Source organism: Lethenteron reissneri, chromosome 6 (assembly GCF_015708825.2).
Source record: "Lethenteron reissneri isolate LAM-NWPU_2019-01 chromosome 6, ASM1570882v1, whole genome shotgun sequence".
In the NCBI taxonomy this organism is placed as follows: domain Eukaryota; kingdom Metazoa; phylum Chordata; class Hyperoartia; order Petromyzontiformes; family Petromyzontidae; genus Lethenteron; species Lethenteron reissneri.
This window is the reverse complement of record NC_083784.1, coordinates 5703684-5728978: the sequence shown is the minus strand read 5'-3', so window position 1 is coordinate 5728978 and position 25295 is coordinate 5703684. Positions and strand designations below refer to the sequence as shown.

The 25295-nt window shown below is 53.0% G+C and overlaps 2 protein-coding genes across 4 annotated transcripts in view; both read right to left on the bottom strand.

Annotated features, from left to right (window-relative positions):
- The window catches only part of FIG4 (FIG4 phosphoinositide 5-phosphatase), a 32194-nt gene extending 30446 nt beyond the window's left edge, over positions 1 to 1748 (bottom strand). For all 3 annotated transcript variants that reach the window (XM_061571056.1, XM_061571062.1, XM_061571061.1), the window contains exon 1: positions 1660 to 1748. The gene's annotated coding sequence lies outside the window, so the exon portion shown is untranslated. The remainder of the gene's footprint in view (positions 1 to 1659) is intronic.
- A 2318-nt stretch (positions 1749 to 4066) lies between these two features.
- Positions 4067 to 25140, bottom strand: LOC133354327 (monocarboxylate transporter 10-like). Its single transcript, XM_061571074.1, is given in 9 exon segments — positions 4067 to 8082; positions 8084 to 8262; positions 9339 to 9567; positions 9795 to 9944; positions 10836 to 10992; positions 12806 to 13072; positions 14056 to 14200; positions 23131 to 23683; positions 25002 to 25140. Coding segments are annotated over 9 exon segments (1776 nt in total). The 5' UTR covers positions 25014 to 25140; the 3' UTR covers positions 4067 to 7998.
- Between the last annotated feature and the right edge of the window lie 155 nt (positions 25141 to 25295).

The following is a 25295-nucleotide window of genomic DNA, read 5'->3' as shown; positions in this document are numbered from 1 at the left end:
CCTCACCCCCCTCCTCACCCTCCTCACCCCCCTCACCCTCCTCACCCCCCTCACCTCACCCCCTCACCCCTCACCCTCACCCTCACCCCCTCCTCACCCCCCCCTCCCCTCACCCCCATCCTACACCCTCCTCACCCCGACCCCCCTTCCACCCCCTCTCACCCCCCATCCCTCACCCCCTCACCCTCACCCCTCTCACCCCCCTCCCCCTCACCCCCCGATCCCCCCTCCCCCTACCCCTACCCCCCCTTCACCCCTCCTCACCCTCCCTCACCCCCTCTCACCACCCCTCACCCTCCTCAACCTGCACCCCTCACCCCTCCACCCCCTTCACCCTCCTCACCCCCCACCCCTCACCCCCTCACCCCTCCTCACCTCCCCCTCACCCCTCACCCCCCTCCTCACCCCCCCTCACCCCTCACCCCCCTAACCCCCTCACCACCCTCACCCCCTACCCCTCACCCCCTCCTCACCCCCCCCCCTCCACCCTCACCCCCCTCACCCTCACCACCCTCACCACCCTCACCACCCTCACCACCTCACCCCCTCGACCCGTGCACCCCCCTCACCCCCCCTCACACCCCTCCTCACTCCCCCCCTCACCCTCACCCCCCTCACCCCCCTCACCCCTCCTCACTCCCCCCCCTCACCCTCACCCCCCCTCACCCCCCCTCACCCTCACCCCCCTCACCTCACCCCCTCACCCCCCCCCTCACCCCCCCTCACCCTCACCCCCCCTCACCCTCACCCCCCTCACCCTCACCCCCTCACCCCCTCACCCCTCCTCACCCCCCCCTCACCCTCACCCCATCACCCTCACCCCCTCACCCTCCACCCCCTCACCCCCACCCCTCACCCCCCCTCACCCTCCCCCTCACCCTCACCCCCTCCCCTCACCCCTCACCCCCCCCTCACCCCCACCCCCCTCACCCTCACCCCCCCTCACCCTCACCCCCCTCACCCTCACCCCCTCACCCTCACCCCCCTCACCCTCACCCCCCTCACCCTCACCCCCCTCCCCCACCCCCTCACCCCTCACCCTCACCCCCTCACCCCTCACCCCCCTCACCCCCTCACCCTCACCCCCCTCACCCTCACCCCCTCACCCTCACCCCCTCACCCCTCACCCCCCTCACCCTCACCCCCCTCACCCCACCCCTCACCCTCACCCCCTCACCCCCATCACCCTCACCCCCACCCCCCTCACCCTCACCCCCCTCACCCCCACCCCCTCACCCCCTCACCCCCCTCACCCTCACCCCCCTCACCCTCACACCCCCTCACCCTCACCCCCTCACCCTCACCCCCCTCACCCTCACCCCCTCACCCCCCCCACCCCCCCTCACCCCCCTCACCCCCTCCTCACCCTCCCCCTCACCCTCACCCCCCTCACCCCTCACCCCCCTCACCCCCACCCCCTCACCCCACCCCCTCACCCCTCACCCCCCTCACCCCCACCCCCCTCACCCTCACCACCCCCCTCACCCTCACCCCCCTCACCCTCACCCCCCTCACCCTCACCCCCCTCACCCCCCTCACCCTCACCCCCCTCACCCCCCTCACCCTCACCCCCCTCACCCTCACCCCCCTCACCCTCACCCCCCTCACCCCCACCCCCTCACCCCCTCACCCCCCTCACCCTCCTCACCCCCTCCTCACCGGCGGCGCGCAAGCCGACGCTGAGCTGCCAGACCCACACTTCCTGTTGAGCGTGATGTCACCACACGTGACCAACACCACGTGCTTACAACACCACGTGACCAACACCACGTGCTTACAACACCACGTGGGGACGGTGGGGGGGGAGGGGGAATATCCTGACACGTGCTTACAACACCGCGGCGCTTGTGCCAGGCTAGGTGCACTTTGAGGCCACGTGAAGTGTCGAAGGGTGACTGGTAATGGATATCCATTGCAATGTATATTAATACATTAACATACCTGTCAACCCCTTATCAGCGCCTACTTTATTAGAGACCAATTCAGACCTTAGGGGTCGTCCATAAATGACGTCACGCGATTTTGGACGATTTTAGACCCCCCCCCCCTCGTCACACGGCGTCACAACAAGTCAGAAGCCCCCCCTCTCAAATATGACGTCACAAGGCTGTGCCCCCCCCCCCCCCCAAAAAAAACATGCTTCAAATCGCTTTAAACTATTGTCATTGTAGTGCGTATTTAATGTGGCGCTGCACTCTAATGTTGTAGGAGAAAATATTTATTAAAAAGTCTATTTAATTAAGTAGAACGTGTTGTCTATATTTATTTAAAGTTGCGCATTGTGATGTGACGCTACATTTCTCAACCCCCCCCCCCTCGTCACACATCGTCACAAATGTCTGACCCTACCCCCCCCCCCCAGGTGCGTGACGTCATTTATGGACGGCCCATAGTTTGGGTTGCGTGGCCCCAGTTGCACTCCTCTATCTCGTCTTATTGCCCATCAACGCATGGGGGGGACGTGCGCATCTGCGGCCCGTTGGCTTTCTGGTTCGGTTCGTGGTTACCGCCCGCGTCTTCGTGGAGTGAACGTCCAAAGTCAGGAGGTTGCGACGTTGTGGGTCTCGGACAGACGCATTCACACTGTTTCATGGCTTTCATGGCTTTCGTGGCTTTATTTTGGTGATTTCGAAAAGTTTACTGGTTTGACCATGTTTGTTTGTTGTAGTACGGAGTAAGACTGATGGCCTTAATCTAAGTTGTCTTGTGGTTGTTGTTGTTTGACTTGCATCCCACTGGGATTTTTGCACAGTGTTGGTGTACGGTGTTTTTTCTGCAATATTTTGCTGTCTTTTCTTGGATTTTCTGTTTGCACATAGTCACATATTTACTTTAAGATGTTTTCTTGTTCATGTTTTTGTTTTTTTGTTTGTTGCGGTTGCACCCGATTCAAGAGCCGAATGGCTCACAGGGCTATACCTAATAAATGAATTCTAGATTTGAAGCTTTCGTGACTGCAATGATTCATATTCTTAGGTTTTTTCGGTAAAGTCACGTAGGTAAAAAACATTAAAAAGTAAAATAAAATAAAAATCACGACGTTTCGGAGGCAACACAAGCTTCCGTCTTCAGGTGGTACCGTCACAGCCACGACAGCTGTATCAAGTAAATGAGAGATTGCAGAAGCTACCACTCCGTTTATATAATGGTTGGAGAAGGTGGAGTTTTTTTACCTACGTGACTTTACCGAAAAAAACTAATAATGAACTTGAACTTGAACTTGAAACACACGCGCACGACCGTCTTGCCGTCTCGTGTCGCCTTCTACCCTCGTCTCCGTGGTCACTCACGGAACCCGCTTTAGCCCGTGGCTCACCGTCTATCACGATGTGAAATCAGCTAATTCGGGGTACTTAGGGCCCAACGTTAGTGCCGGATGATCCGAGTCGCGAAAGTGGCTGCATACGCTACAAACCCCGCACTTTCAGGGGCCCCGCGCTAAACGCTTTCAAGCTATCGATTCCAGGTTCAGTGATTCTGCACTTGCTCTATTACTATAGTACTATACTGCCTTCAACTTTTATGAACGATTGGGTGTTTAAGGTTAGCGATTTGTCGTATTATCTGGCTGTATAGCAAATGAAACAAGCATAACCCGTAAAAACAAAGTTTTTCACTATAAATCCTTTATATGCGTGGCGGCTAGAGCCCTCTCGTCCTCTGGCTTGAGATGTCTGCCACCTATGGGTCAGATTGCATTGCACCATTAAGCAATTGGTAATTAAATATATTTTTTGTCCTAAAAAGTGTAAAATTTTGGGAAAAAATTTTCACGAAAATAAATTGTCACGCACAACGAGTCTGTGTGGAAAATGTCAGCTCCATTGGATCACAGGAAGTGGGTTAAAAAACGACTGCAAGATTTGCACGGTCGTAAGCAAGCAAGCAAGCGAACTTAATATAAAGGATTTAAAAAGTACAATAACTTTATCGTGCAAGTAAAAAAATGGTGCTTTAATATTAAACATTTTAGGGCCCCTTTATAACATAAGCTACAGGCCCCGCACTATCTTAATCCGGCACTGCCCAACGTGTGGCATTATATTCAACAAGCCGAGAACTTCGGTGGGTTTCAAATGAAATTTATTGTCAAAGGATTTTCACATTTCTAGCAAAAGTACAAGAGGTTATAAACGAGCTCCTTTAAGAACATCTTCACGTAAACACCCACAGCTCAAGTGTAACGATTCGCTGCGTGCACATGACAAGGAGGGGGTTGGAGGTAACGTTAAGCACGTGGGAAAAATGCGGCCAAGCGAGCAACAGCCTGAACACAGCCAGCTATGCAGACGTCCACGAGGCCAGACACCTCACGTGTCGTTACCACCCGTGGTGGAAATCGCTTTGAGAGGTTCCAATTTTTCGATTTAAAGCTTTCGTGACTGCAGGGATTCATCTTCTTGGTTCTTTCGGTAAATGCACGCGACTTTACCAAAAGAACCAAGAAGATGTTTCCAATTTATTTACGTCGCTCATACTCGTGAGCTACGTTATACAACCATTTCAAGCGAGTGGGCTATTTGAAGAGGGGGGAGAAAAAAAACTCTCTTAGATAAACACATTGGTGCCATTAAAAGCTTTGCTAGCTTAGGTGGTAGTACCAATTCGTGCTAAATCTTTGCGAGTGTAAAAAAATAATTGACTGGCAAGAATGTTCCCTGTTTTCTTTCCTTCATTTACGTTTTTGTAGGATTTTTAATCTTGATTTGAAGCTTTCGTGACTGCAGGAATCCATACTCTTTGGTTCTTTCGGTAAAGTCACGTAGGTATAAAATAAAACAAATCACGTTTCGATCGCAACAGGACGACCGTTTGTGTTGCGATCGAAACGTCGTGCTTTATTTGATTTTATACCTACGTGACTTTACCGAAAGAACAAAAGAATAAGGATTTTGAATGATTAGCTTTACAAGCATGTGGACAAATGTCGAGCATGAACGGTAAACTGTTTTTTTTTTTCACGCCATATACACAGGCATACGACGCCGTGATTTCATTCAATTTTCGTATTTCATTCTGAATTGCACGGAAGAACAGTTACCGTAACAAAAACGTAATCCGTTTACAATCAATCTGCTTTACATTTATTTACGAAGTTTAAGGCTTGCGTTTTTGGCTTGAATTCCATGTTTCACCAAGTAGAGACTTGTTGCATAAGATATTTCCACTTTTGGGGATATTGAGCTGGAAAAAGCACAAACCAGTCCAAGGCGAGAGACTACATCAGGATACGACAGCGTGGTCTGGGGGGGTTGGCGAACGCCATAACTGGGTATCAGTACCATGGCAACGCTGGGCAGTGTTGAACCAGGGATGGTTGTTTCCAAGTGGATCGACGGACACATTGAGAAAATCCAATGGCAACCTCGTGGAACAATAGCACAGACAGGTTTCTGAGAAGACACTTGTATAGAGATGCACAGAAACAGCAGCAGCAGTCAGGGAATAATTACCAGCCACGCGCGTAGTTCGACGGCACTCGAGGGGAGACAGAAGTGACACGGGGGTGGACTGGGTGGTGTAGGCTGTGAAGAGGGGTACGGAGAAGCCTTTGACCAGCATTAGATTCTCCCAAGGGGCTTGATGATGAATACAAGGTTATGTTGGGGGTCTTTCAGAGTGGCAGTGATGGCAGCAGTGTTGAGAGATGGAGGAACCGTGCTTAATAAGGTACACGCCACGTACGATTGGTGGCCTATCACACCTTCTTCTTGGTTCTTTCGGTAAAGTCATGTAGACAGGAAATAATAAAATAATAAAAATAAAACATTATTTAATACATTGTATTTTATTATGTTTATTATGTTTTATTTGTATTATTTTATTATGTTTATTTAATTGTATTTTTATTATTTCCCTTCTACGTGACTTTACCCAAAGAACCAAGAAGATGAATCCCTGCAATCACGAAAGCTTTACATCAAAATCTTTCACATCTTGTCCACAGCGGTAGAAAGCGTGTACACAAGTCCATGGACCAGACTGAAAGCTCTGTGTAAGAACCCTGTATCGGTTGCTGCGCAGACCAGCCCATTTATAGCTGCTTCTCGTGTGTGCGTGTATGCATGGCACAGAGAGATCACGGTTTTGTGATGGTCGTAGAAACGAGTCGAGGCACAAGAACAGATACACTCCTCAACCCACAGCTCCCCGATGGAAAATCATTGAAACGAAAAGAAAACAGAACAGAGGTTGAGGATATTCACGATGGAACTGAATGGTTGTACAGTTATCGATGTCATGTGGCTTAACAGGATGTATTAACCAGTGTAAGTTAAAGATCCCGTGACATCATTCAAAAGAAGAATAGGCTATGGCGCAATGGCATCATGGTCAAGATTTGGCAAGTAAAACCAAAAACTTATTTGCAAATTACACAATTAGGAAACAGCGGCATATCGCCCATGGGTAAACAAATAAAACGTAATGTAATAAAATAAGTATTGTTATTTGAACGTATCAAATTGACTCATTCTCAATTTTTAACAGCAATTTATACCGATACAAAAACATCTACTCAAGCGCTTAACACGGTTTGACGGAGCATCGTGGCTACTTTGTTGAGGCACGCACCGGGCAACTTGCAGAGTTGAGTGCAACGTGAGAGGCAAGCGAGTCCAGGTGCTTTGTAAGCTAACTCAGAAGTGCTTTGAGGTAGGAAACTATTGAGAGGGGAAGGGGGGGGGGCATGAGACCCCCCCCCCCCCCCCCCACTTTGCCGCTTGTAAAGTATTCCCTCGTTATTCACGAACGAGCTATCCGCGATTTTGGCTATCCACGAATCGCATCTGAAACTCTGCACGGACACCATCGAGCGATAGAGAGGGAGAAAAAGTGATGAGAGAGAATGTGATGCGGTGAAGTGAAGAGATGTAGTGAAAAGATAATGTGATGAGAGATCAAGCGATGAGTTGCTTTCACATCTATTTATAATATTTGATATTTCTTTTTAATTACCAATGTTTTTTTGATTATGATAATTTAACGTCTTTATTTGCTCATTGATAAGGTAACTCACAAAAAAATGTGAGATTCACAAGCATCGTCGGAACGTATCCCTGGCAAATGATGAGGGAATACTGCAAGCATAACTCGGCAGGAATCAAGGCGATCAATTCATAACGGCCAATCCCTCACGCTCGGTTAACAGCGCATACCTCGCAATCATGAGGTGTTGAGTTCAAATCACAGTCAAGGGTCAACTCGCCCTATCATCCCCTCCGTAGGTCGATAACGTGTACACAGTACCACTTGATAGGAAATCACAGCGGTCATCTTATTGATGAGTTGGCCCTGCATCAACTGAGCAAGGAGGAGCTGGACCCTAGTAGAGTCTGCAGCTCGATTGAGGATTTCCGGCAACTAAGTATAACACTGTGCGGACGAACCTAAAGTATACGCGAAGCTCTACACTACCGTCACCGGTGTAGAGACTTGTAAACCAAACCTACCTACAGCTGAATCTACTACAAAAATGCAATCCATTAAAAAATACAAAAAGGGCTTTAAAAGCTCACAGTGCGTCTAAAAATGTCATGCTTTAAAAACAACAAAAAAAATCAGCGTCGCGCTGTGAGCCAACTGGGGCCCGGAGCGACGTAGTGTCACATCATCGCGAGGGGAACGCCACGCGCAGTTGTGCGCACCATGCTACTTGCGCCCGGCACTCTTTGCGATCAGCCTGGACTCGAAGCGACGATCCCACAGACATCGGCTCATCTAAAAACATCGCGAGCTCCTGCACTGAACAACTCGACAGAATACCCACAGCATGGGCCCGCAGGTATTTGGGATGTCGAGATGTCAAGAAACACCGTGAAATTTTTAGGCCGTACAAGATGATTCCAAAACAAAAAAATGTGGGATGAACATTAAATAGAGGTCAAACGGTTAGTGTTCTACGCGGAAACGTTTAACTCCACGACGAAAAAATGAAAACGCTTCCTTTTACCGACGATGACATTTCGCGCTGCTTTCTTAACAGAGCTCGGATTGACTTCACGGGCCGGCGGGCAGCGGAGCGTTGTCCTCGGCCGGAGATCTGAGCAGGAGCTGCCCCCTTGACCCCGCCGTGTCGCCCGCTGCCGCCGGGAGTCAGCGGAGTCCCCCGCGCCCCCCCCACCTCGGGGCCCTGTTGCTCCTCCTTGGGCGCACGCACGGCCACGTACGGCACAAAACAGAGCACGCCGCTGCCGACTAGCGGCGGCACGCCCGCCAGGTAGAAGGGGATGTCGTAGGAGCCCGTCAAGTCCCGGAGGAGACCTAGAGACAAGCAAGGTCTAGTTACGGAACCCTCGCCGCCCCAACTCACTCTCCACTCGCAAACCCCACACGCTCTTGCTCGTTCACTCACTCGCATTTATACTCATATAAGCACAACGACAACAATCCTCCGTGCAGCCTTTAACAGATTGTCAGGGCAAGTGCTGTTAGCAACCATCCATTGATGCCAGCAAGGCGCAACGAGGCACAACGAGGGATAGTGTGGCCAGTAGCACGCCCATTTTACATCCCGCACAAAAATGCTCAAGCCAAGTCGATCTAAGGGAGGCCCAGAACCAAATCAGATATTTGCTACTGATGTTCGCCATCATCAGCAATCAAATTAAGATCAAGATCAAATTAAGATTTCACTGCTGTCCATGCAAGCGCACAAATACGGAGATCCCCTCCATGGAGCTTTTAACAGACTGATGGGGCAAGTGCTTTTAGCAGCATCTATGAAGGCCGGCACAGCACACACGAGGGTGAGTGGCCAACACCACGCCCGGCCGCCTTCATCTCCCAAGTGCTGAAGTTTACACACCACACCAGGTACTCATTTACGGTTGAGTCAACCTCAGGGAGGCCCAGGAACAGTTCCAATATTCTCCAGAGCGGGAATCAAACTCTGGTCATTGTGATAATTGTTTTTTTACCCTTTTATCTGGCAAAAAAACTGACACCTTTTTTACAAGGAGTCATGTTTGCATAGACCACAATACCTGCAGTCATAATGCAAACAAAAAACATAACTCTGATAATGTATGCACTGTCCTTGAAGTTGATTGGTCCACACCCGAAACAGCTTTCCTTAGAGCCTAGTCTCACATGGTGTTGGACCAGATAACGCCAAATGGCGCACGCATGACTGCAGGTATTGTGGTCAATGCACACATGACTCCTTGTAAAAAAGGTGTCAGTTTTGTTGCCAGATAAAAGGGTAAACAAAACAATTATCATATTTTTTACTGGCAAATGAGGTTCCAATGATGTAAATGTCTGGCCATTGTGTTTGTGAGCTAACCACTACTCTACCACACGCAAGCACACGTGAGCACACACCCTGCATACCTCACCTGCCACCGTAGGCCCAACGGTCATAGGCACAGACATGAGGCCCAGCACGATGCCGATGGCCTGCGAGGCGTGGTGCGGTCCCACGAGCTCGAAGCAGATGGGGGCCATGAGCGACGTGATGCAGCCGTCAAACAGCCCCATGACGATGCACACCGCCACCAGGGAACCCAGCGAGGAGCACATGGGGATGAGCGCCGACATGAGGCCCACCGCCAGGAAAGCGACGATCTGCGCGGCCCGGACACGCGTTCAGGTCACGTGAGCGCACGCGCGCGCACGGCTCCGCGGGGCGTGCCCGGCAATGCGCGGCGCCAGATTCCTCACCGGCACCCTTAAACGACACCGTCGCATCACCGCCACAATACGATCCCTCCGCTGGCTCGCAGTGCAAGCGAGAGGTCGCGTACGCGCGAAGGCACGGTCACGACGTGGAGATGGCTGGCAGCGCGCGGCACCTGCAAGTAGACCTTCTTGACCCCGGGGATGATGTCCGCCAGCCAACCGAAGCCGAGGCGGCCCAGCCCAGAAGATACAGCGATGCAGATGATGAGCACGTAATCGTGCTGCGCAGCCTCCGCATCCAGGTTTTCCTTCACGTAGTTCATCTGCACTCGCCGGTACGGCACGGCGCACGGACTGTCACGCGGCACGCCCCACGGCACGCCACGTGAATCCTCGGCAATGCAGAACAGGGGATCCCGAGTACAAGTTTCAAGTTTCATTTATTTGGTTTTGCCCTGTGAGCCATTCGGCTCTTGAATCGGGTGCAACCACAACAAACAAAAAAATGAACAAAAAAACATCTTAAAGTGCCTAGAAGGTGCCCGCAAAAATGTGTCCAGCAGGAAGCGATTGCGGTAAGATCCGCAATGCCTTCCGGAAGAAACGTGTAATAATTCAAAGGAAATATGGGATCTCAGTGAGATCGCACGACGATGGGAGCGGCAGTGGTTGCTAGGGATGACGTCGCCACTCACACTGCAACAACCAATCAGAAGCCAGGAAGATAACCCCCCCAAGCAACACGCCTGCTGCCATGACATCATCACTCCGTGCAATTCAGCCGGTCTGTGGCACTGGTAAGTATATTCATTTGTAACGATAACTTTATTCACCATTAATGTTATTATTAGTGTTATAACATTAATATATCTTCTTGGTTCTTTCCGTAAAGTCACGTAGAAGGGAAATAATAAAATAATAAAAATAAAACATAATAAAATAATTCTCACGATGTTTCGGCCACAACGCAAGCAGCCGCCCTCAGGTGAAGAACAGGTCTGTCGGAAAGACAGCGTCTTGTTGTGGCCGAAACGTCGTGAGAATGATTATGTTTAATTTTTATTATTTTATTATTTCCCTTCTACGTGACTTTACCGAAAGAACCAAGAAGATGAATCCCTGCAGTCACGAAAGCTTTCAATCGAAGGTTATCAATTACTCGTCGGGCAAGCAAACAAAACAAGAAACCGGGAGACAAATCCCCAAGAACTCACGAGATGGACGTACGGCACAAAATATCCGAAGAGAGCAATGGGGACCCCGGACACCCAGACGCAGAACGTCTTTATTCTCAAAGGAGGGCAGCGGCCACAGCCAGAGGGGGCAGCATTGGTCCGAGCCCCTTCCACATGGAGCCTGGGCATCAGGGGCCTGAACAGAGAGGGGGGGCGGGGGGGGAGATCACAGCTGGTGAGCAAGTGCACAGAGAGATCACAGCAGTGAAATGTGTCGTCAGAATCTTTGTTCGTTTCATTCCTGGGAGGGCATCCGATGGCGGTTATGAAAGTATTTTTTTCCACAGATGTCCAGCGGACGCGGGGGTCGTCAGAGATTTACAACATGCAAACACACGTGCATGATAGGAAAAAGGAAATCAAGTCAATCAAAATAAGTAACTAAATATAAAGTAAAGAAGTACAAATTGCATAAGTGCATAAATGTCAGCCGAATTGCTAGGTTACTCATAAACCAGTTTTACGTACCTTCTGAAAATGTTAGTTGACCAAGTGTTTTAAGAAGACTATCATGATCTACAGTATTAGAGGCTTTTGACAAGTCGAGGAATAGTGCACAGCAAAGTAGTGGCCTTTATCCAGTTTACTGAAGAGGACATTTGACACATTATTGCTTGTGGTGGTGCAGTAATCCTCTCGAAAAACAGACTGTTTACGAGAGACCCACAGAGCAGCAGTGTCACACTTAAACTCACGACGCAGTCACTGAATTGTATGTGCAAGAAGTGAACATTTTACTGGTAGGAACCTCCTGGTTACACCAGCCCACAGGGGATTATTGTGTCCGTCCGTCGTGCAGGGAGGGGCTGGGTGGGGAGGGGCTGGGTGGAGAGGGTGGGGCTGGGTGGGGGGTGGGAGGGGTGGGGCTGGGTGGGGAGGGGCTGGTCACCCCGTGGTGCCCATATAAAACTCAACGTTTAACCTACTCACGCCGGCTTGTGCCCGTCCCTCACAGTCGGCCATATTTGCGGAATACATCACGCCGCCGTTGACCCTGGCCATTGACCGAGCAACCCAACGTTCCTACCAGCTCCCTCCGCAGGAATGTGTTAGATTTATATACGTTGTATATATTCGATTTCTTTATGCTCTCTGCAGCTACTAAATGCATTATTTTTAACAGTTAAAAGTGCAGCCCTGCAACTGCAGCTGTATGTATGTATAACTTCTTTCGCACCGTACATAACCAACCATGTGCTCAGGCCCATGCCGGCGGAACGGCCTCTACTCATGCGAGCTCGAGCGGATATTTGGTCTACTCTTCCCCGACCAGCGGTTGTATTTGGAGGTGGTGGGAGGACCCGCTCTCTACGCCACCACGTGCGACCTGCCGATTGAACCTCTATCGTGGATAATATCGGTCGCGAAAGCCTACGTGTTAAACTGATCCAACGTGGTTTCTGCTGGTACACCGATGGGTGGGGACAGGGGGGTGGTTGTAAGACGCTTGCCCCATTGTTTCGACTTCCTTGCAGAGACGGAATCAAATCTGCGACCTCTGGATTGAAATTCCAGTGCGCTGACCATTGCGCCATGACCACTCTAAGTACGTCAGTCAACATCATAGCGCACAGCAGCAACTGTTCAAACACAGCACTTTAAGCAAAAATATTTGCAATTTTCGTGAACATATTTCCTGAAAGTGGGAAGAGAGTCCCGCCGGTTTGTTGAACTTTAACCTTCAGATTCTTCTGCCAGGTAATTACCGGTAGAGTGATGAACCACCTGGTCATGAGCCGAACATGGATTTGTAAACAGGCCCCTACGATAACACTGAACACAAATCGATTCTTGAATCGCGACAGTCCCCACCGAACTGTGGGCTGGACGGTGGCGACCGGAATCATTTGGGCCCCCCGTTGGGGTACAAAGCACGAGGAGACGCACGCGGCAACGTGGAAGGGCGGGGGGGGGGGGGGGGGTGGGGGGTGGGGGGGTGGGGGTCGTGCCGGTAGGCGAAACCCGCAACGATGAGCGGCAGCATGAGCGCAGCGAGCGCCTGCAGAGTGAGCACCAGCCCAAGCGAGGCCAGCATGTGCTTCATGATGTAGGACAGCGCCACGGTGAACAGGCTGCTGCCCGCCATTACTATGCCGTTCACCAGCCCCAGCCGGCGCTTGAAGTAGTGGCCCAGGATGACGAGCGAGGGCTGGAAGGCGAAGGCGGCACCAACGGCGAACACCACCCCGTAGGTGAGGTACAGCAGGTCCAGCTGTCTGCAGGCCGTGACCACAGAAAGCCACAATCTTTAAGCACATCTCACAGATGTCTACAAACAGCAACCACCGCACCGCCGGGTAAGAAGTCTTTAGAGTCGGGCTACATCTGCCAAGGTCGTTTTAGAAAGCCTGCGTAGTTTACGTGAACGATGCTAATAATACGGAACTCTTGTTGATCTTTGACTCAATCACGTGGCTCTTTGGCCCCTGTGGTGCTTATCCGCTCCAGCACCTACAATAAACCTGATGCGTGATCCGATCCCCCTTTTGATAATACTGTAATGAGAGCCGATGTCCGGCTCACGTGGTGATTGGCTCTGCCGGTCCTGCTCTACAGCCAATGGGGGGAGAGCCTGGGAGCATGGCCCTGGCGTGATCGAGGGATGTCAGCTAGGGTGATTGGTTCTGCTGGTCTTGGCTTCAGCCAATGGGAAGACAAGTCAGGGGCGTGGTCCCGGGAGTTGATGGGGAATCTGGAACATTCAGCGCAGGCTATTAAGGATTGGCTGGAGCGTACCACGTGACCCAGGCATTAAATAAGGGGAGAGATGAGGGACACGTGGTCAGAGGAGGAACGAAGAGAGAGAGAGAGGGGGCCAGGCGCGAGCGGGGCTCCGAGTGCCACGTGGCGGTGCGTCTCTTGCGATCCGTCTGCCCACTTCCCGTTGCCTGCCAGCAACGGGGAGTGCTTGTGAACTGAGATAAGTAAATAAAAGGACCGATTCCACAAGCCGCCTCCAAGAGTATTATTACAATACAACAAAACAGGCATGTGCTATTGGAGAGGGGTGAGTGTGGAGGCAGAGCCATTCAATTGCAAGGGGCTTCCCACTATCGAGAAAGAAAAATGAAATCCAGACACGTCAGACATACGGACCCGGGAAAGCAGCCTTACATGAAAGCACATTGAGGCAAGCAGGCTGTAGGCACGTGCGAGCGTGAAGCGCACGGACGGACGGGGGCGATGCGCGTGAACTCACTTCACAAAGGAGCTGCACAGGAGCCCAGCGAAGGCCACGGTGGCCCCACCCACGGCCGTGATGCGGCAGCCGAAGCGGCCGGTGAACAAACTCACGACCGGCGCGCACAGGAAGAGCATGCCCATGGCCAGCGCGCCCACAAACGCTGCCGGCACACCACCACCCACAGCACATGCGGTTATAGAGCGCACGGCACCGGCAATGCACGGCACAGCTAACGGCGCGCGCGCACACATACACACAGGGCTATCCGTAGAGAGCTCGGCACACAGCGAGCAGGCTAAGATTGTTGTATGAAACATTAACACTACCTTTTGATTTAAAGCTTTCGTGACTGCAGGGATTCATCTTCTTGGTTCTTTCGGTAAAGTCACGTAGAAGGGAAGTAATAAAATAATAAAATAAAACATAATAAATTATTATGTTTTATTTTATTATTTTATTACTTCCCTTCTACGTGACTTTACCGAAAGAACCAAGAAGATTAACACTACCTTTTTATGTGCAGGGTGCTTCAAAAGAATGTTAACACTTAGATGGGACTATCGTTTTTAGTGGAAAAGGAACGGATAATACACTGTAACATGATAACAAATGTATGTTAATCGCTTTAAAAAGTCAGAGTCTCCACTTGTTTCGTCATCGTTGTCAACGCGTTGCCTGGAATCTTCTCCAGGTGGTCTCCAGAGCCCGGAGGCAGCACATTTTTCGTATTGTTGCAAATTCTCAGAAGCGTTAAAAAAATTTTGAAGCACCCTCTATATGTCAGATTGCTTGCATCGTTTGTGTTGACACTTTGGACCCTGTGGTTGTATTTTATTGTACCGATGTTCGCTGTTATTTGCCATTTCTCGCTCGTGCCATCGTTGGTCCCGGCTACTGGCCAACATCTCTTTGTGTGCCATCTTTGCAAGCCCAGTTCCTTTTCTTGACGACGCCACATCGAGCTTGCGCTTCTGCTGTTCTCCGTTCTCTGGCCCACGTGCCCCCTTTTTAAATCCTTTATATTAAGTTCGCTTGCTTGCTTAGGACCGTGCAAATCTTTCGGTCGTTTTTTAACCCACTTCCCGTGATCCAATCGAGCTGACATTTTTCACACAGGCTCGTTGTGCGTGACAATTAATGTTCGTGAAAAAAAAATTCCAAAATTTTACACTTTTTAGGACAAAAATATTATATTTCATTACCAATTGCTTAATGGTGCAATGCAATCATCTGACCCATAGGTGGCAGCCATCTCAAGCCAGAGGACGAGAGGACTCTAGCCGCCACGCATATAAAGGATTTATAGTGAAAAACTTTGTTTTTACGGGTTATACTTATTTCTCTCTCTCAGTGTGACTCAATAGAAGCTGCCATCTCTCCCACGCATCGTCGCGCACTGCTTCGGCTTACGTTTCGTATCCATTCCCCCTTGTGGGTCCGCCCACTGACTCCATAAATGAACTGAAGAAACAGGTTCTGAACAAAATTCACAGGGGGTTTGTTGCACAAATAGGAATAGAGTTTAACAGATTTTTTTTATACTCTTAGGTTTTTTCGGTAAAGTCACGTAGGTAAAATTAAAAATAAATAATAAAAATAAATAATAGAAATAAATAATAGAAAGAAAATAATAAATCACGTTTCGGGCGCAACACAAGCGTCCGTCATCAGGTGGGACAACCACAGCACGAGACAAATGCTGAAGTGGGCAGAAACGTCGTGATTTATTATTTTATTTATATTATTTCTATTACTTTATTATTTATTTGTATTATTTCTTTTAATTTTACCTACGTGACTTAACCGAAAAAACCTAAGAGTATGAATCCTTGCAGTCACGAAAGCTTCAAATCTAGAAAGATTTTTTTATATGTATAAAAAAATGGTTGTTTTCTTAACCAGAACTTTTTTCAAATGTTTACATTTTCCTCTGGATTTTGGAGTAGCCAGACGGCTTTCAAATGATGCCAGAATTGTTGCGACGCATACTTGTCGTTACTGAGGCCCTGTGAAATACAGGTAACCCTCGATTTACAAATAGGGATGCATAGGTAAAAAAAAAACGCGTAAAAGAAATTTAATAAAAAATAATATTTTATACTAAAATTAAGGAGGCGTTTCAGAGTTCAGAGAGTAATTTAAACGCTACTCCTAACCTATTCAAAAAAGAAACACCAAACTATTTTTTATTTCACCGAGTAATGCCCACCAAGCTGCTACATAGCACTTTTTGCAGAAGCGACTTGCTATCACAAATGTCAGCTCAACCAAGTGGCTTATCACGTGGAAATATCTAGCAGCCAAATACTCTGAACGCAAGTTCATAAATGTGGAGGGGAAAACCGGAGGACCCAGACAAAACTCCACGTGACCACGGGGAGAACACGCAAACTCCAAATATAAAGCAGGCTTCAGGGTAGGGATCAAACCCACGAGCTCCTGTATACTAGTCGAGGTAGTTAACATCTCGCCACCGTTACACCCGTACTTTTCACAATAAAAAATAATCATAAAACAAATATTAGAACAATTGAATAATCAGTATTTTAAAACATTAATAATTAACCGTTTCAGGGAACTCACCAAAGGATATACACATGTTCATCTTCTTGGTTCTTTCGGTAAAGTCACGTAGAAGGGAGGTAATAAAATAATAAAAATAAAACATAATAAAAGAATTCTCACGACGTTTCGGCCACAACGCAAGCAGCCATTTCAGACGCTGTCTCCCCGACAGACCTGGTCTTCACCTGAGGACGGCTGCTTGCGTTGTGGCCGAAACGTCGTGAGAATTATTTTATTATGTTTTATTTTTATTATTTTATTACTTCCCTTCTACGTGACTTTACCGAAAGCACCAAGAAGATGAATCCCTGCAGTCACGAACGCTTTAAATCGAGATATACATGTTGTAATGCAGGGGTCCTCAACCCCCGGGCCACAGACCGGTACCGGTCCACAGCCTGTTAGGAACCGGGCCACACAGCAGCAGGAGGTGAGAGCGGTGAGTCCGTGTGTGTACACACGGACTCAACGCATACTGGTGAGCGGTGAGTCCGTGTGTGTACAAACTCTACACACCGCATAGTGGTGAGCGGTGAGTCCGTGCGTGGCCCGCCCCCATTATTTTATTTACCACTTCCATCCGTGCCTCTTTCCCGCACTGCTCACTCGTCTCAGTCACAGTGTTGGTAAGCCCACAAGCTCTAACCCCTAGCCAACATGAGTAAAAAACAAACGTCGCTGGAGAACTTTTTTGAAAAGGGGGAACGACCCAATGATGAAACCCCCCCACCCCTGGTCCATGAAAAAATTGTCTTCCACGAAACCGGTACCTGGTGCCAGAAAGGTTGGGGACCGCTGTTGTAATGGACTGGCAAGGCGATGTGGAGACGTTACTGTTGTACCGCAGGGACACCACGACCCTGTCGCGGATGGACATACAGCCTCCTGGGTCGTTCTTGTTTGACCTCACGGCGCTTGTCAAGTGAAATTCCATTCACGTGGAAATTCGATTTCGTCAAATCGCAAAGTGTTCGTGCTTTGTCAATTGTGTAAAACATGAAAATTTCGTAAAAGCTAAATGTTCGTAAATCGAGGGATACCTGCACAGTAAAACAGGATGGCGTCTTCCTCTCTCTATCACAAGCCGATGGCTTCCCTCTGGCTCCACAGGCATCGGCCAGGGTCCAACGTAGCCGTGGAACTGCACAACGTTGGCATGCAAAGGCCCCCTAATCTCCCAAAATCCACTGCCACTCACCGCGACTGGAAGTTGCTTAATGTGAGTAATGCACTCAGGAATCTGACCCAATTAAAAACATAATTTCCAAACAATCACTCACTGTCGACAGAGCCATGCACAGTAATTGGCAATAAGGCACATGTGGTGCGGACCACGGCACAATGCCAACAATCTATCGTTACACTTTAACTTAACGAAACATTCCTCTGCCCACCACCACTTAGAAAGGCGCTAAAAACATAACAGCGGCTTTGTTAGTTACAGTGGGAGGGAGGGGGCGGGTTGAATCATCTCTCAACCCGACATCCAGCCGAATCTCGCCCAACCCAGCTCCCAGTTCCACCGAAAGTCCTGGCGTGACCCGGGTGAGCCCGGAAACCCTCACGCACCCAGCCGCACGACAGCCAAAGCCGGGTCCGCACACTGTGGGACATCTATGAGCTCAAACCAATGTTCCTCTCATCTTCGTTCTTACATTGCTGCAATCTGCATGGTTATGCGTCACCACTCGCTTTTTGATGTTAGGAATTTTTGTGGCCCAGGTAATGCTTAAAAATCAGACGATCTTTGTTTCTAGAGTTCCCACCTGGTTAAAGATAAATTAACCTCAAAAACGTGTTCAGAACCCACGTACAGTACTGTAAAGTTGCTTAACGCTGAACTTTACTTTGTTACTCTACAACCTTAAATGTTCCAATTTTCCCCAAGTCTGCCGTGCAGAAGAGACATCTGGTCTCAATGGGCTCTTCATCACATTCAACCTCAGCCGTGATCTATATCCACTGTTGGTGCCCCAAAGCCGTCGCCATATAATCACAGTCCTGTGATGCAAAAGTCCACTCAGCTCCTGCTCACGGGCCGATTTCATTGCTCCATCTCTGCAGTGGAACGTGCTTTCGGGCGAGTTCTTGCTTTGCCACTTCGTAAATAATCTCTCCCACCCACCGTCCCCCCTAGCGGTGTATCCTGCAGTTACAATTATATCTATAACCAGTGGATATCATCTAATCCAGACCTACCTCTTTGTTTCACACTATTTCCAAGCGTGCATCTCTCTACTCTTGTTGGCACATATTTCATTCACCTTGCAAATACGTGTCCGTGTTTCTGATCTATTAAGTCACAGTAGGCAACATGCGCCGATGACATACCTTGGACATATTGCCATGCAGATGCTTTTCATCAAGTTCTGTTTTTCCCAAAACCAACTCATCACACACTCCCGCCCAGCTCCAATTCATCATCATCAGGACTCCCCCCGTGTAAAGGAACGGACACCGGGACTGCAGCCTTGAACAATGCTGGAGTTGACTGTTAACAGAGTTCAACAATTAAAACCACATCTGGGTGCATGTGGCGTGTTCTCGTCTAGTGCAGCAATAGCCCATACAAAAGTCCCAAATGTGAAGCACCAGCATTATTATAACATTATTATGAATACGGTATGGCGGCAGAGACCTCCTGCATTCCACTGGGATGGCACATTCCCCAAACGTGGTCAAGGTGCATCCACGCAATTTATTTTTCTGTGTTTTACCAGATAAGGCCCGCTGAGTTCTACAGCTCTTTTTTCAGAAGTGAACTGGCCACAAATAATAGATCACCGAAGTGGCTAATCGTCGTGTGGAAATTTATAGCAGCCAAAGACTCTAAACGCATGTTTCTAAATATGGAGGGAAAAACTGGAGGACCCGGAGAAAAATCCACGCGACCACGTGGAAACAGAGATACGCAAACTCCAAATATACAGCAGCAGGCGTCTGGGTCGGGATCGAACCCACGACCTCCTGCACACCAGGCGAGGTAGTTAACATCTCCTAGCCACCATGATGATGAGAAGACACACAAACTCCAAAGAAACAACAGCAGGCGTCAGGGTCTAAATCGAACCCACGACCTCCTGCATACCAGGCGAGGTAGTTAACATCTCCTAGCCACCGTGATGATGAGAGAGACGCAAACTCCAAATATACAGCAGGCGTCTGGGTCTGGATCGAACCCACGACCTCCTGCATACCAGGCGAGGTAGCTAAACATCTCCTAGCCACGGTAGAATCTGGGTCAAGCGCTCCGGAGTTTTGAAGGTTAAAGTTTAACAAACCGGCCAGACTCTCATCCCACTTTCAGGAAATATATTAACGAAAATTGTAAGTATCAATGTTTTTTGCTTAAAGTCCGAGTTGGACCCCTTAACTCTTCCCCCGGTTCTAGATTTGAAGCTTTCGTGACTGCAAGGATTCATACTCTTTGGTCTTTTCGGTAAATTCACGTAGGTAAAAAATAAAATCAATGAAAAACAACTAAATTAAACCACGACGTTACGGGCGCAACACAAGCGTCCTTCTTCAGGGGGGGGACAACGTAGCGAAAGCACAACCGCTTAAGTGTGTCACTTAAGCGTGTCACTGTGTGTCACTTAAGTGTGTCACTTAAGCGTGTCACTTAAGTGTGTCACTGTGTCACTTAAGCGTGTCACTGTGTGTCACTTAAGTGTGTCACTTAAGCGTGTAACTGTGTCACTGTGTCACTTAAGCGTATAACTGTGTGTCACTTAAGCGTGTCACTTAAGTGTGTCACTGTGTGTCACTTAAGCAGGGTGCTTTCGCTGCGTTGTCCCCACCTGAAGAAGGACGCTTGTGTTGCGCCCGAAACGTCGCGATTTAATTTAGTTGTTTTTCATTTATTTTTCTTCCCCCAGTGTTTTAAATTGCTGTGCCGGGATACAGAACCGAACTGCCGACACGCGTATACATGTGATATGAATGTCCAAATGCTGGTGCCACTTTGTCGGGATAATCATGTGCGGCCAGGTTCCTTCTAAAATATAAGTTACTAATACCTTAGTTGGGGTTTGTCTGTTAGGATGGAGATGGTTTAGTTTTAATGGTATGTGTTCGGGTGATTTGTTTACCATTGTTGTAATTTGCACTACTATCATGTGTTTGAATTGTTTGTTGTTGTAACGTTCTCACCCGCCCCGATCGGACATCTGTGAAAAAGAGCTTAATAGCTCATCGGATTCCTCCTGTATAAATACAGATTCTGATTCTGATATGGATTGGAAATCCAGATGTACCGACGATGAACACCACACACAGGCAGCAGAGAACACACAAGTCTCGTGTGAAAAAGTTCAGTGCCCCCCCCCCCCCCCCAGTGAGCGACCCCCACCACCCCCCAAGTGAACGAGCCCCCCCCCCCCACCACTCACACCCCCCCCACCACTCACAGCCCCCCCACCACTCACACGCCCCCCACCACTCACACGCCCCCCACCACTCACACGCCCCCCACCACTCACACGCCCCCCACCACTCACACGCCCCCCACCACTCACACGCCCCCCACCACTCACACGCCCCCCACCACTCACACGCCCCCCACCACTCACACGCCCCCCACCACTCACACGCCCCCCCACCACTCACACGCCCCCCACCACTCACACGCCCCCCACCACTCACACGCCCCCCACCACTCACACGCCCCCCACCACTCACACGCCCCCCACCACTCACACGCCCCCCACCACTCACACGCCCCCCACCACTCACACGCCCCCCACCACTCACACGCCCCCCACCACTCACACGCCCCCCACCACTCACACGCCCCCCACCACTCACACGCCCCCCACCACTCACACGCCCCCCACCACTCACACGCCCCCCACCACTCACACGCCCCCCACCACTCACACGCCCCCCACCACTCACACGCCCCCCACCACTCACACGCCCCCCACCACTCACACGCCCCCCACCACTCACACGCCCCCCACCACTCACACGCCCCCCACCACTCACACGCCCCCCACCACTCACACGCCCCCCACCACTCACACGCCCCCCACCACTCACACGCCCCCCACCACTCACACGCCCCCCACCACTCACACGCCCCCACCACTCACACGCCCCCACCCTCACACGCCCCCCACCACTCACACGCCCCCCACCACTCACACGCCCCCCACCACTCACACGCCCCCCACCACTCACACGCCCCCCACCACTCACACGCCCCCCACCACTCACACGCCCCCCACCACTCACACGCCCCCCACCACTCACACGCCCCCCACCACTCACACGCCCCCCACCACTCACACGCCCCCACCACTCACACGCCCCCCACCACTCACACGCCCCCCACCACTCACACGCCCCCCACCACTCACACGCCCCCCACCACTCACACGCCCCCCACCACTCACACGCCCCCCACCACTCACACGCCCCCACCACTCACACGCCCCCCACCACTCACACGCCCCCCACCACTCACACGCCCCCCACCACTCACACGCCCCCCACCACTCACACGCCCCCCACCACTCACACGCCCCCCACCACTCACACGCCCCCCACCACTCACACGCCCCCCACCACTCACACGCCCCCCACCACTCACACGCCCCCCACCACTCACACGCCCCCCACCACTCACACGCCCCCCACCACTCACACGCCCCCCACCACTCACACGCCCCCCACCACTCACACGCCCCCCACCACTCACACGCCCCCCACCACTCACACGCCCCCCACCACTCACACGCCCCCCACCACTCACACGCCCCCCACCACTCACACGCCCCCCACCACTCACACGCCCCCCACCACTCACACGCCCCCCACCACTCACACGCCCCCCACCACTCACACGCCCCCCACCACTCACACGCCCCCCACCACTCACACGCCCCCCACCACTCACACGCCCCCCACCACTCACACGCCCCCCACCACTCACACGCCCCCCACCACTCACACGCCCCCCACCACTCACACGCCCCCCACCACTCACACGCCCCCACCACTCACACGCCCCCCACCACTCACACGCCCCCCACCACTCACACCCCCCCCCACCACTCACACCCCCCCCCCCCCCCCCCAGTGAGCGACCCCCACCACCCCCCAAGTGAACGAGCCCCCCCCCCACCACTCACACCCCCCCCCACCACTCACACCCCCCCCACCACTCACAGCCCCCCCACCACTCACACGCCCCCCCACCACTCACCCCCCCCCCCACTCACCCCCCCCCCACTCACACCCCCCCACAACTCACACCACCCCCACCACTCACACCCCCCCCACCACTCACACCCCCCCCACCACTCACACCACCCCCACCACTCACACCACCCCCACCACTCACACCCCCCCCCCCCACCACTCACCCCCCCCCCACTCACCCCCCCCCACACACACCCCCCCACCACTCACACACCCCCCACCCCCCCCCCACTACCCCCCCACCACTCACACCCCCCCACCACTCACACCCCCCCACTACCCCCCACCACTCACACCCCCCCACCACCCCCCACCACTCACACGCCTTGCTGCTGCTGCCCGCGTCGCCCCCGAACTGGAGCAGGGCGAGGAAGAGGATCCCGAACGAGTTGTGGATGCCGAAGATGGCCCCGTTGCACCACATGGAGGCGACCATGACCACCCAGCCAAACCCCCCCTCCGGCGGCTCGAAGTCGCAGGCCGCCCCAAGCTGCCCATCGCTCCCCCCCCTCCTCCTCCTCCTCCTGCTGCTGCTCCTGCTGCTGCTGCTGCTGCTGTTCCCCCTCAACGTTGTCCAGTCGTCTTCTGCACGATCCGTGCCCGGCTGCTGCTGCTGCTGCTGGTGGTGGTGGCATCCACCGTCGACTTGCTCGAGGTCGATGCCGGCCACGTGGACGTCGTCATCTCCATGACGACGGCACGGGCTCGTCATCTTCTCCGGGCATCTCCCGTTGCCTGGCGACTGCTCCGAGTCGAGGTCCTTCAAGTCGCCGTCGTCGTCAGCCGCTTCAGGCTCCGACTGGCGATCAGCCGCCGGCTCCGCGGCGTGCTCAGCAGGGGCACGGCCACCAGCAGCGTGTGACGACGGGCAGTCCTGGCGGAGTGAGGGGGACAGGGGGGGGCAGGGGGGGGGGCAGCGAGGGGGGCAGGGAGGGGGGGCAGCGAGGGGGGAGGGGGGGGGAGGGGGGTGCAGCGAGGGGGGCAGGGAGGGGGCAGGGAGGGGCAGGGAGGGGGGCAAGGAGGGGGGCAAGGAGGGGCAGGGAGGGGGGCAGGGGGGGCAGCGAGGGGGGCAGGGAGGGGGCAGGGAGGGGCAGGGGGGAGCAGGGAGGGGGCAAGGAGGGGGGCAAGGAGGGGCAGGGAGAGGCAGGGAGGGGGGGCAGGGAGGGGGGGCAGGGGGGGCAGCGAGGGGGGCAGGGCAGGGGGGGCAGGGGGGAGCAGGGAGGGGGGCAAGGAGGGGCAGGGAGGGGGGCAGGGGGGGGCGGGGGGAGAGCAGAGAGGGGGGGGAGGGAGGGGGCAGGGTGGGCAGCGAGGGGGGCAGGGAGGGGGGCAGTGAGGGGGGCAAGGGAACAGAGTCACTGTGAGAGTACGGGCATGGACAAGGGGAGCGATGGGGGTGATGGTGGTGGTGGGGGGATGAGTTCACTTTGGGAGACACGTGGAGAGACAGGGAGTGTGGAGTTCGTGCCGCCGCCGCCGCCTGAAGTTGCAACAACGCGAGCCGTGCCGATGCATTGCCACGTTCGATGCGAGTTAATCGATTATCGCCTATCGCACGCACGAGCGGCAACTAGTTATAACCACGGCACAAAAGGCTCTGTTCCTCGGCAGACGGCGATCGGAGCCGCTGCCGGCTCGAGGGATGTCCGACCCGGGGGGGGGGGGGGGATGGTGGTTGTGGGGGGCTTCGTGGACTCACACGGGGACGGAGAGGCGAGGAGAGACGGGGAGAGGCGAGGAGAGACGGGGAGAGGCGAGGAGAGACGGGGAGAGGCGAGGAGAGACGGGGAGAGGCGAGGAGAGACGGGGAGAGGCGAGGAGAGGCGGGGAGAGGCGAGGAGAGACGGGGAGAGGCGAGGAGAGACGGGGAGAGGCGAGGAGAGACGGGGAGAGGCGAGGAGAGACTGGGAGAGGCGAGGAGAGACGGGGAGAGGCGAAGAGAGACGGGGAGAGGCGAGGAGAGACGGGGAGAGGCGAGGAGAGACTGGTAGAGGCGAGGAGAGACGGGGAACAACGTGGGGGGGGGGGGGTGGTGGGTGGGAGATGAGTTGGGGTAGGGGGCACCGAGTGGGAGACGAGAATGGAGCTGGGGAGGAGCATTCACATTCTTTAATCGGGCAGCAAAGAGGCCCAAGTAAGTTGTTAGGCTCCAGGGGAGAGGAGAAGAGAGGGGAGATGTAGAGACCGCAGCTCACCGCGGCGGACATCGCGGCGTCTCTCCTGCAGCCCGCGGCTCGCTCCGCCACGCAGCCGCAGCGAGGAGGAGCAGGAGGAGGAGGCGCCGCTCATTGGTCGCGCCGAGTCACGTGGGCACGCGCGCGCGCGCGACAGGTTACTTCCCGGAAGTGAGGGGCTCCACGTGGGGGAGGGGGGGATGGTGGTGGGGGGGGATCGGTGCGCGGGGGTGGAGGGGGGAGGTGGAGGGGGGAGACGGGGGGGGGGGGAACAGGGAGGTGGGGGGGGGGAACAGGGAGGTGGGGGGGGGGAAC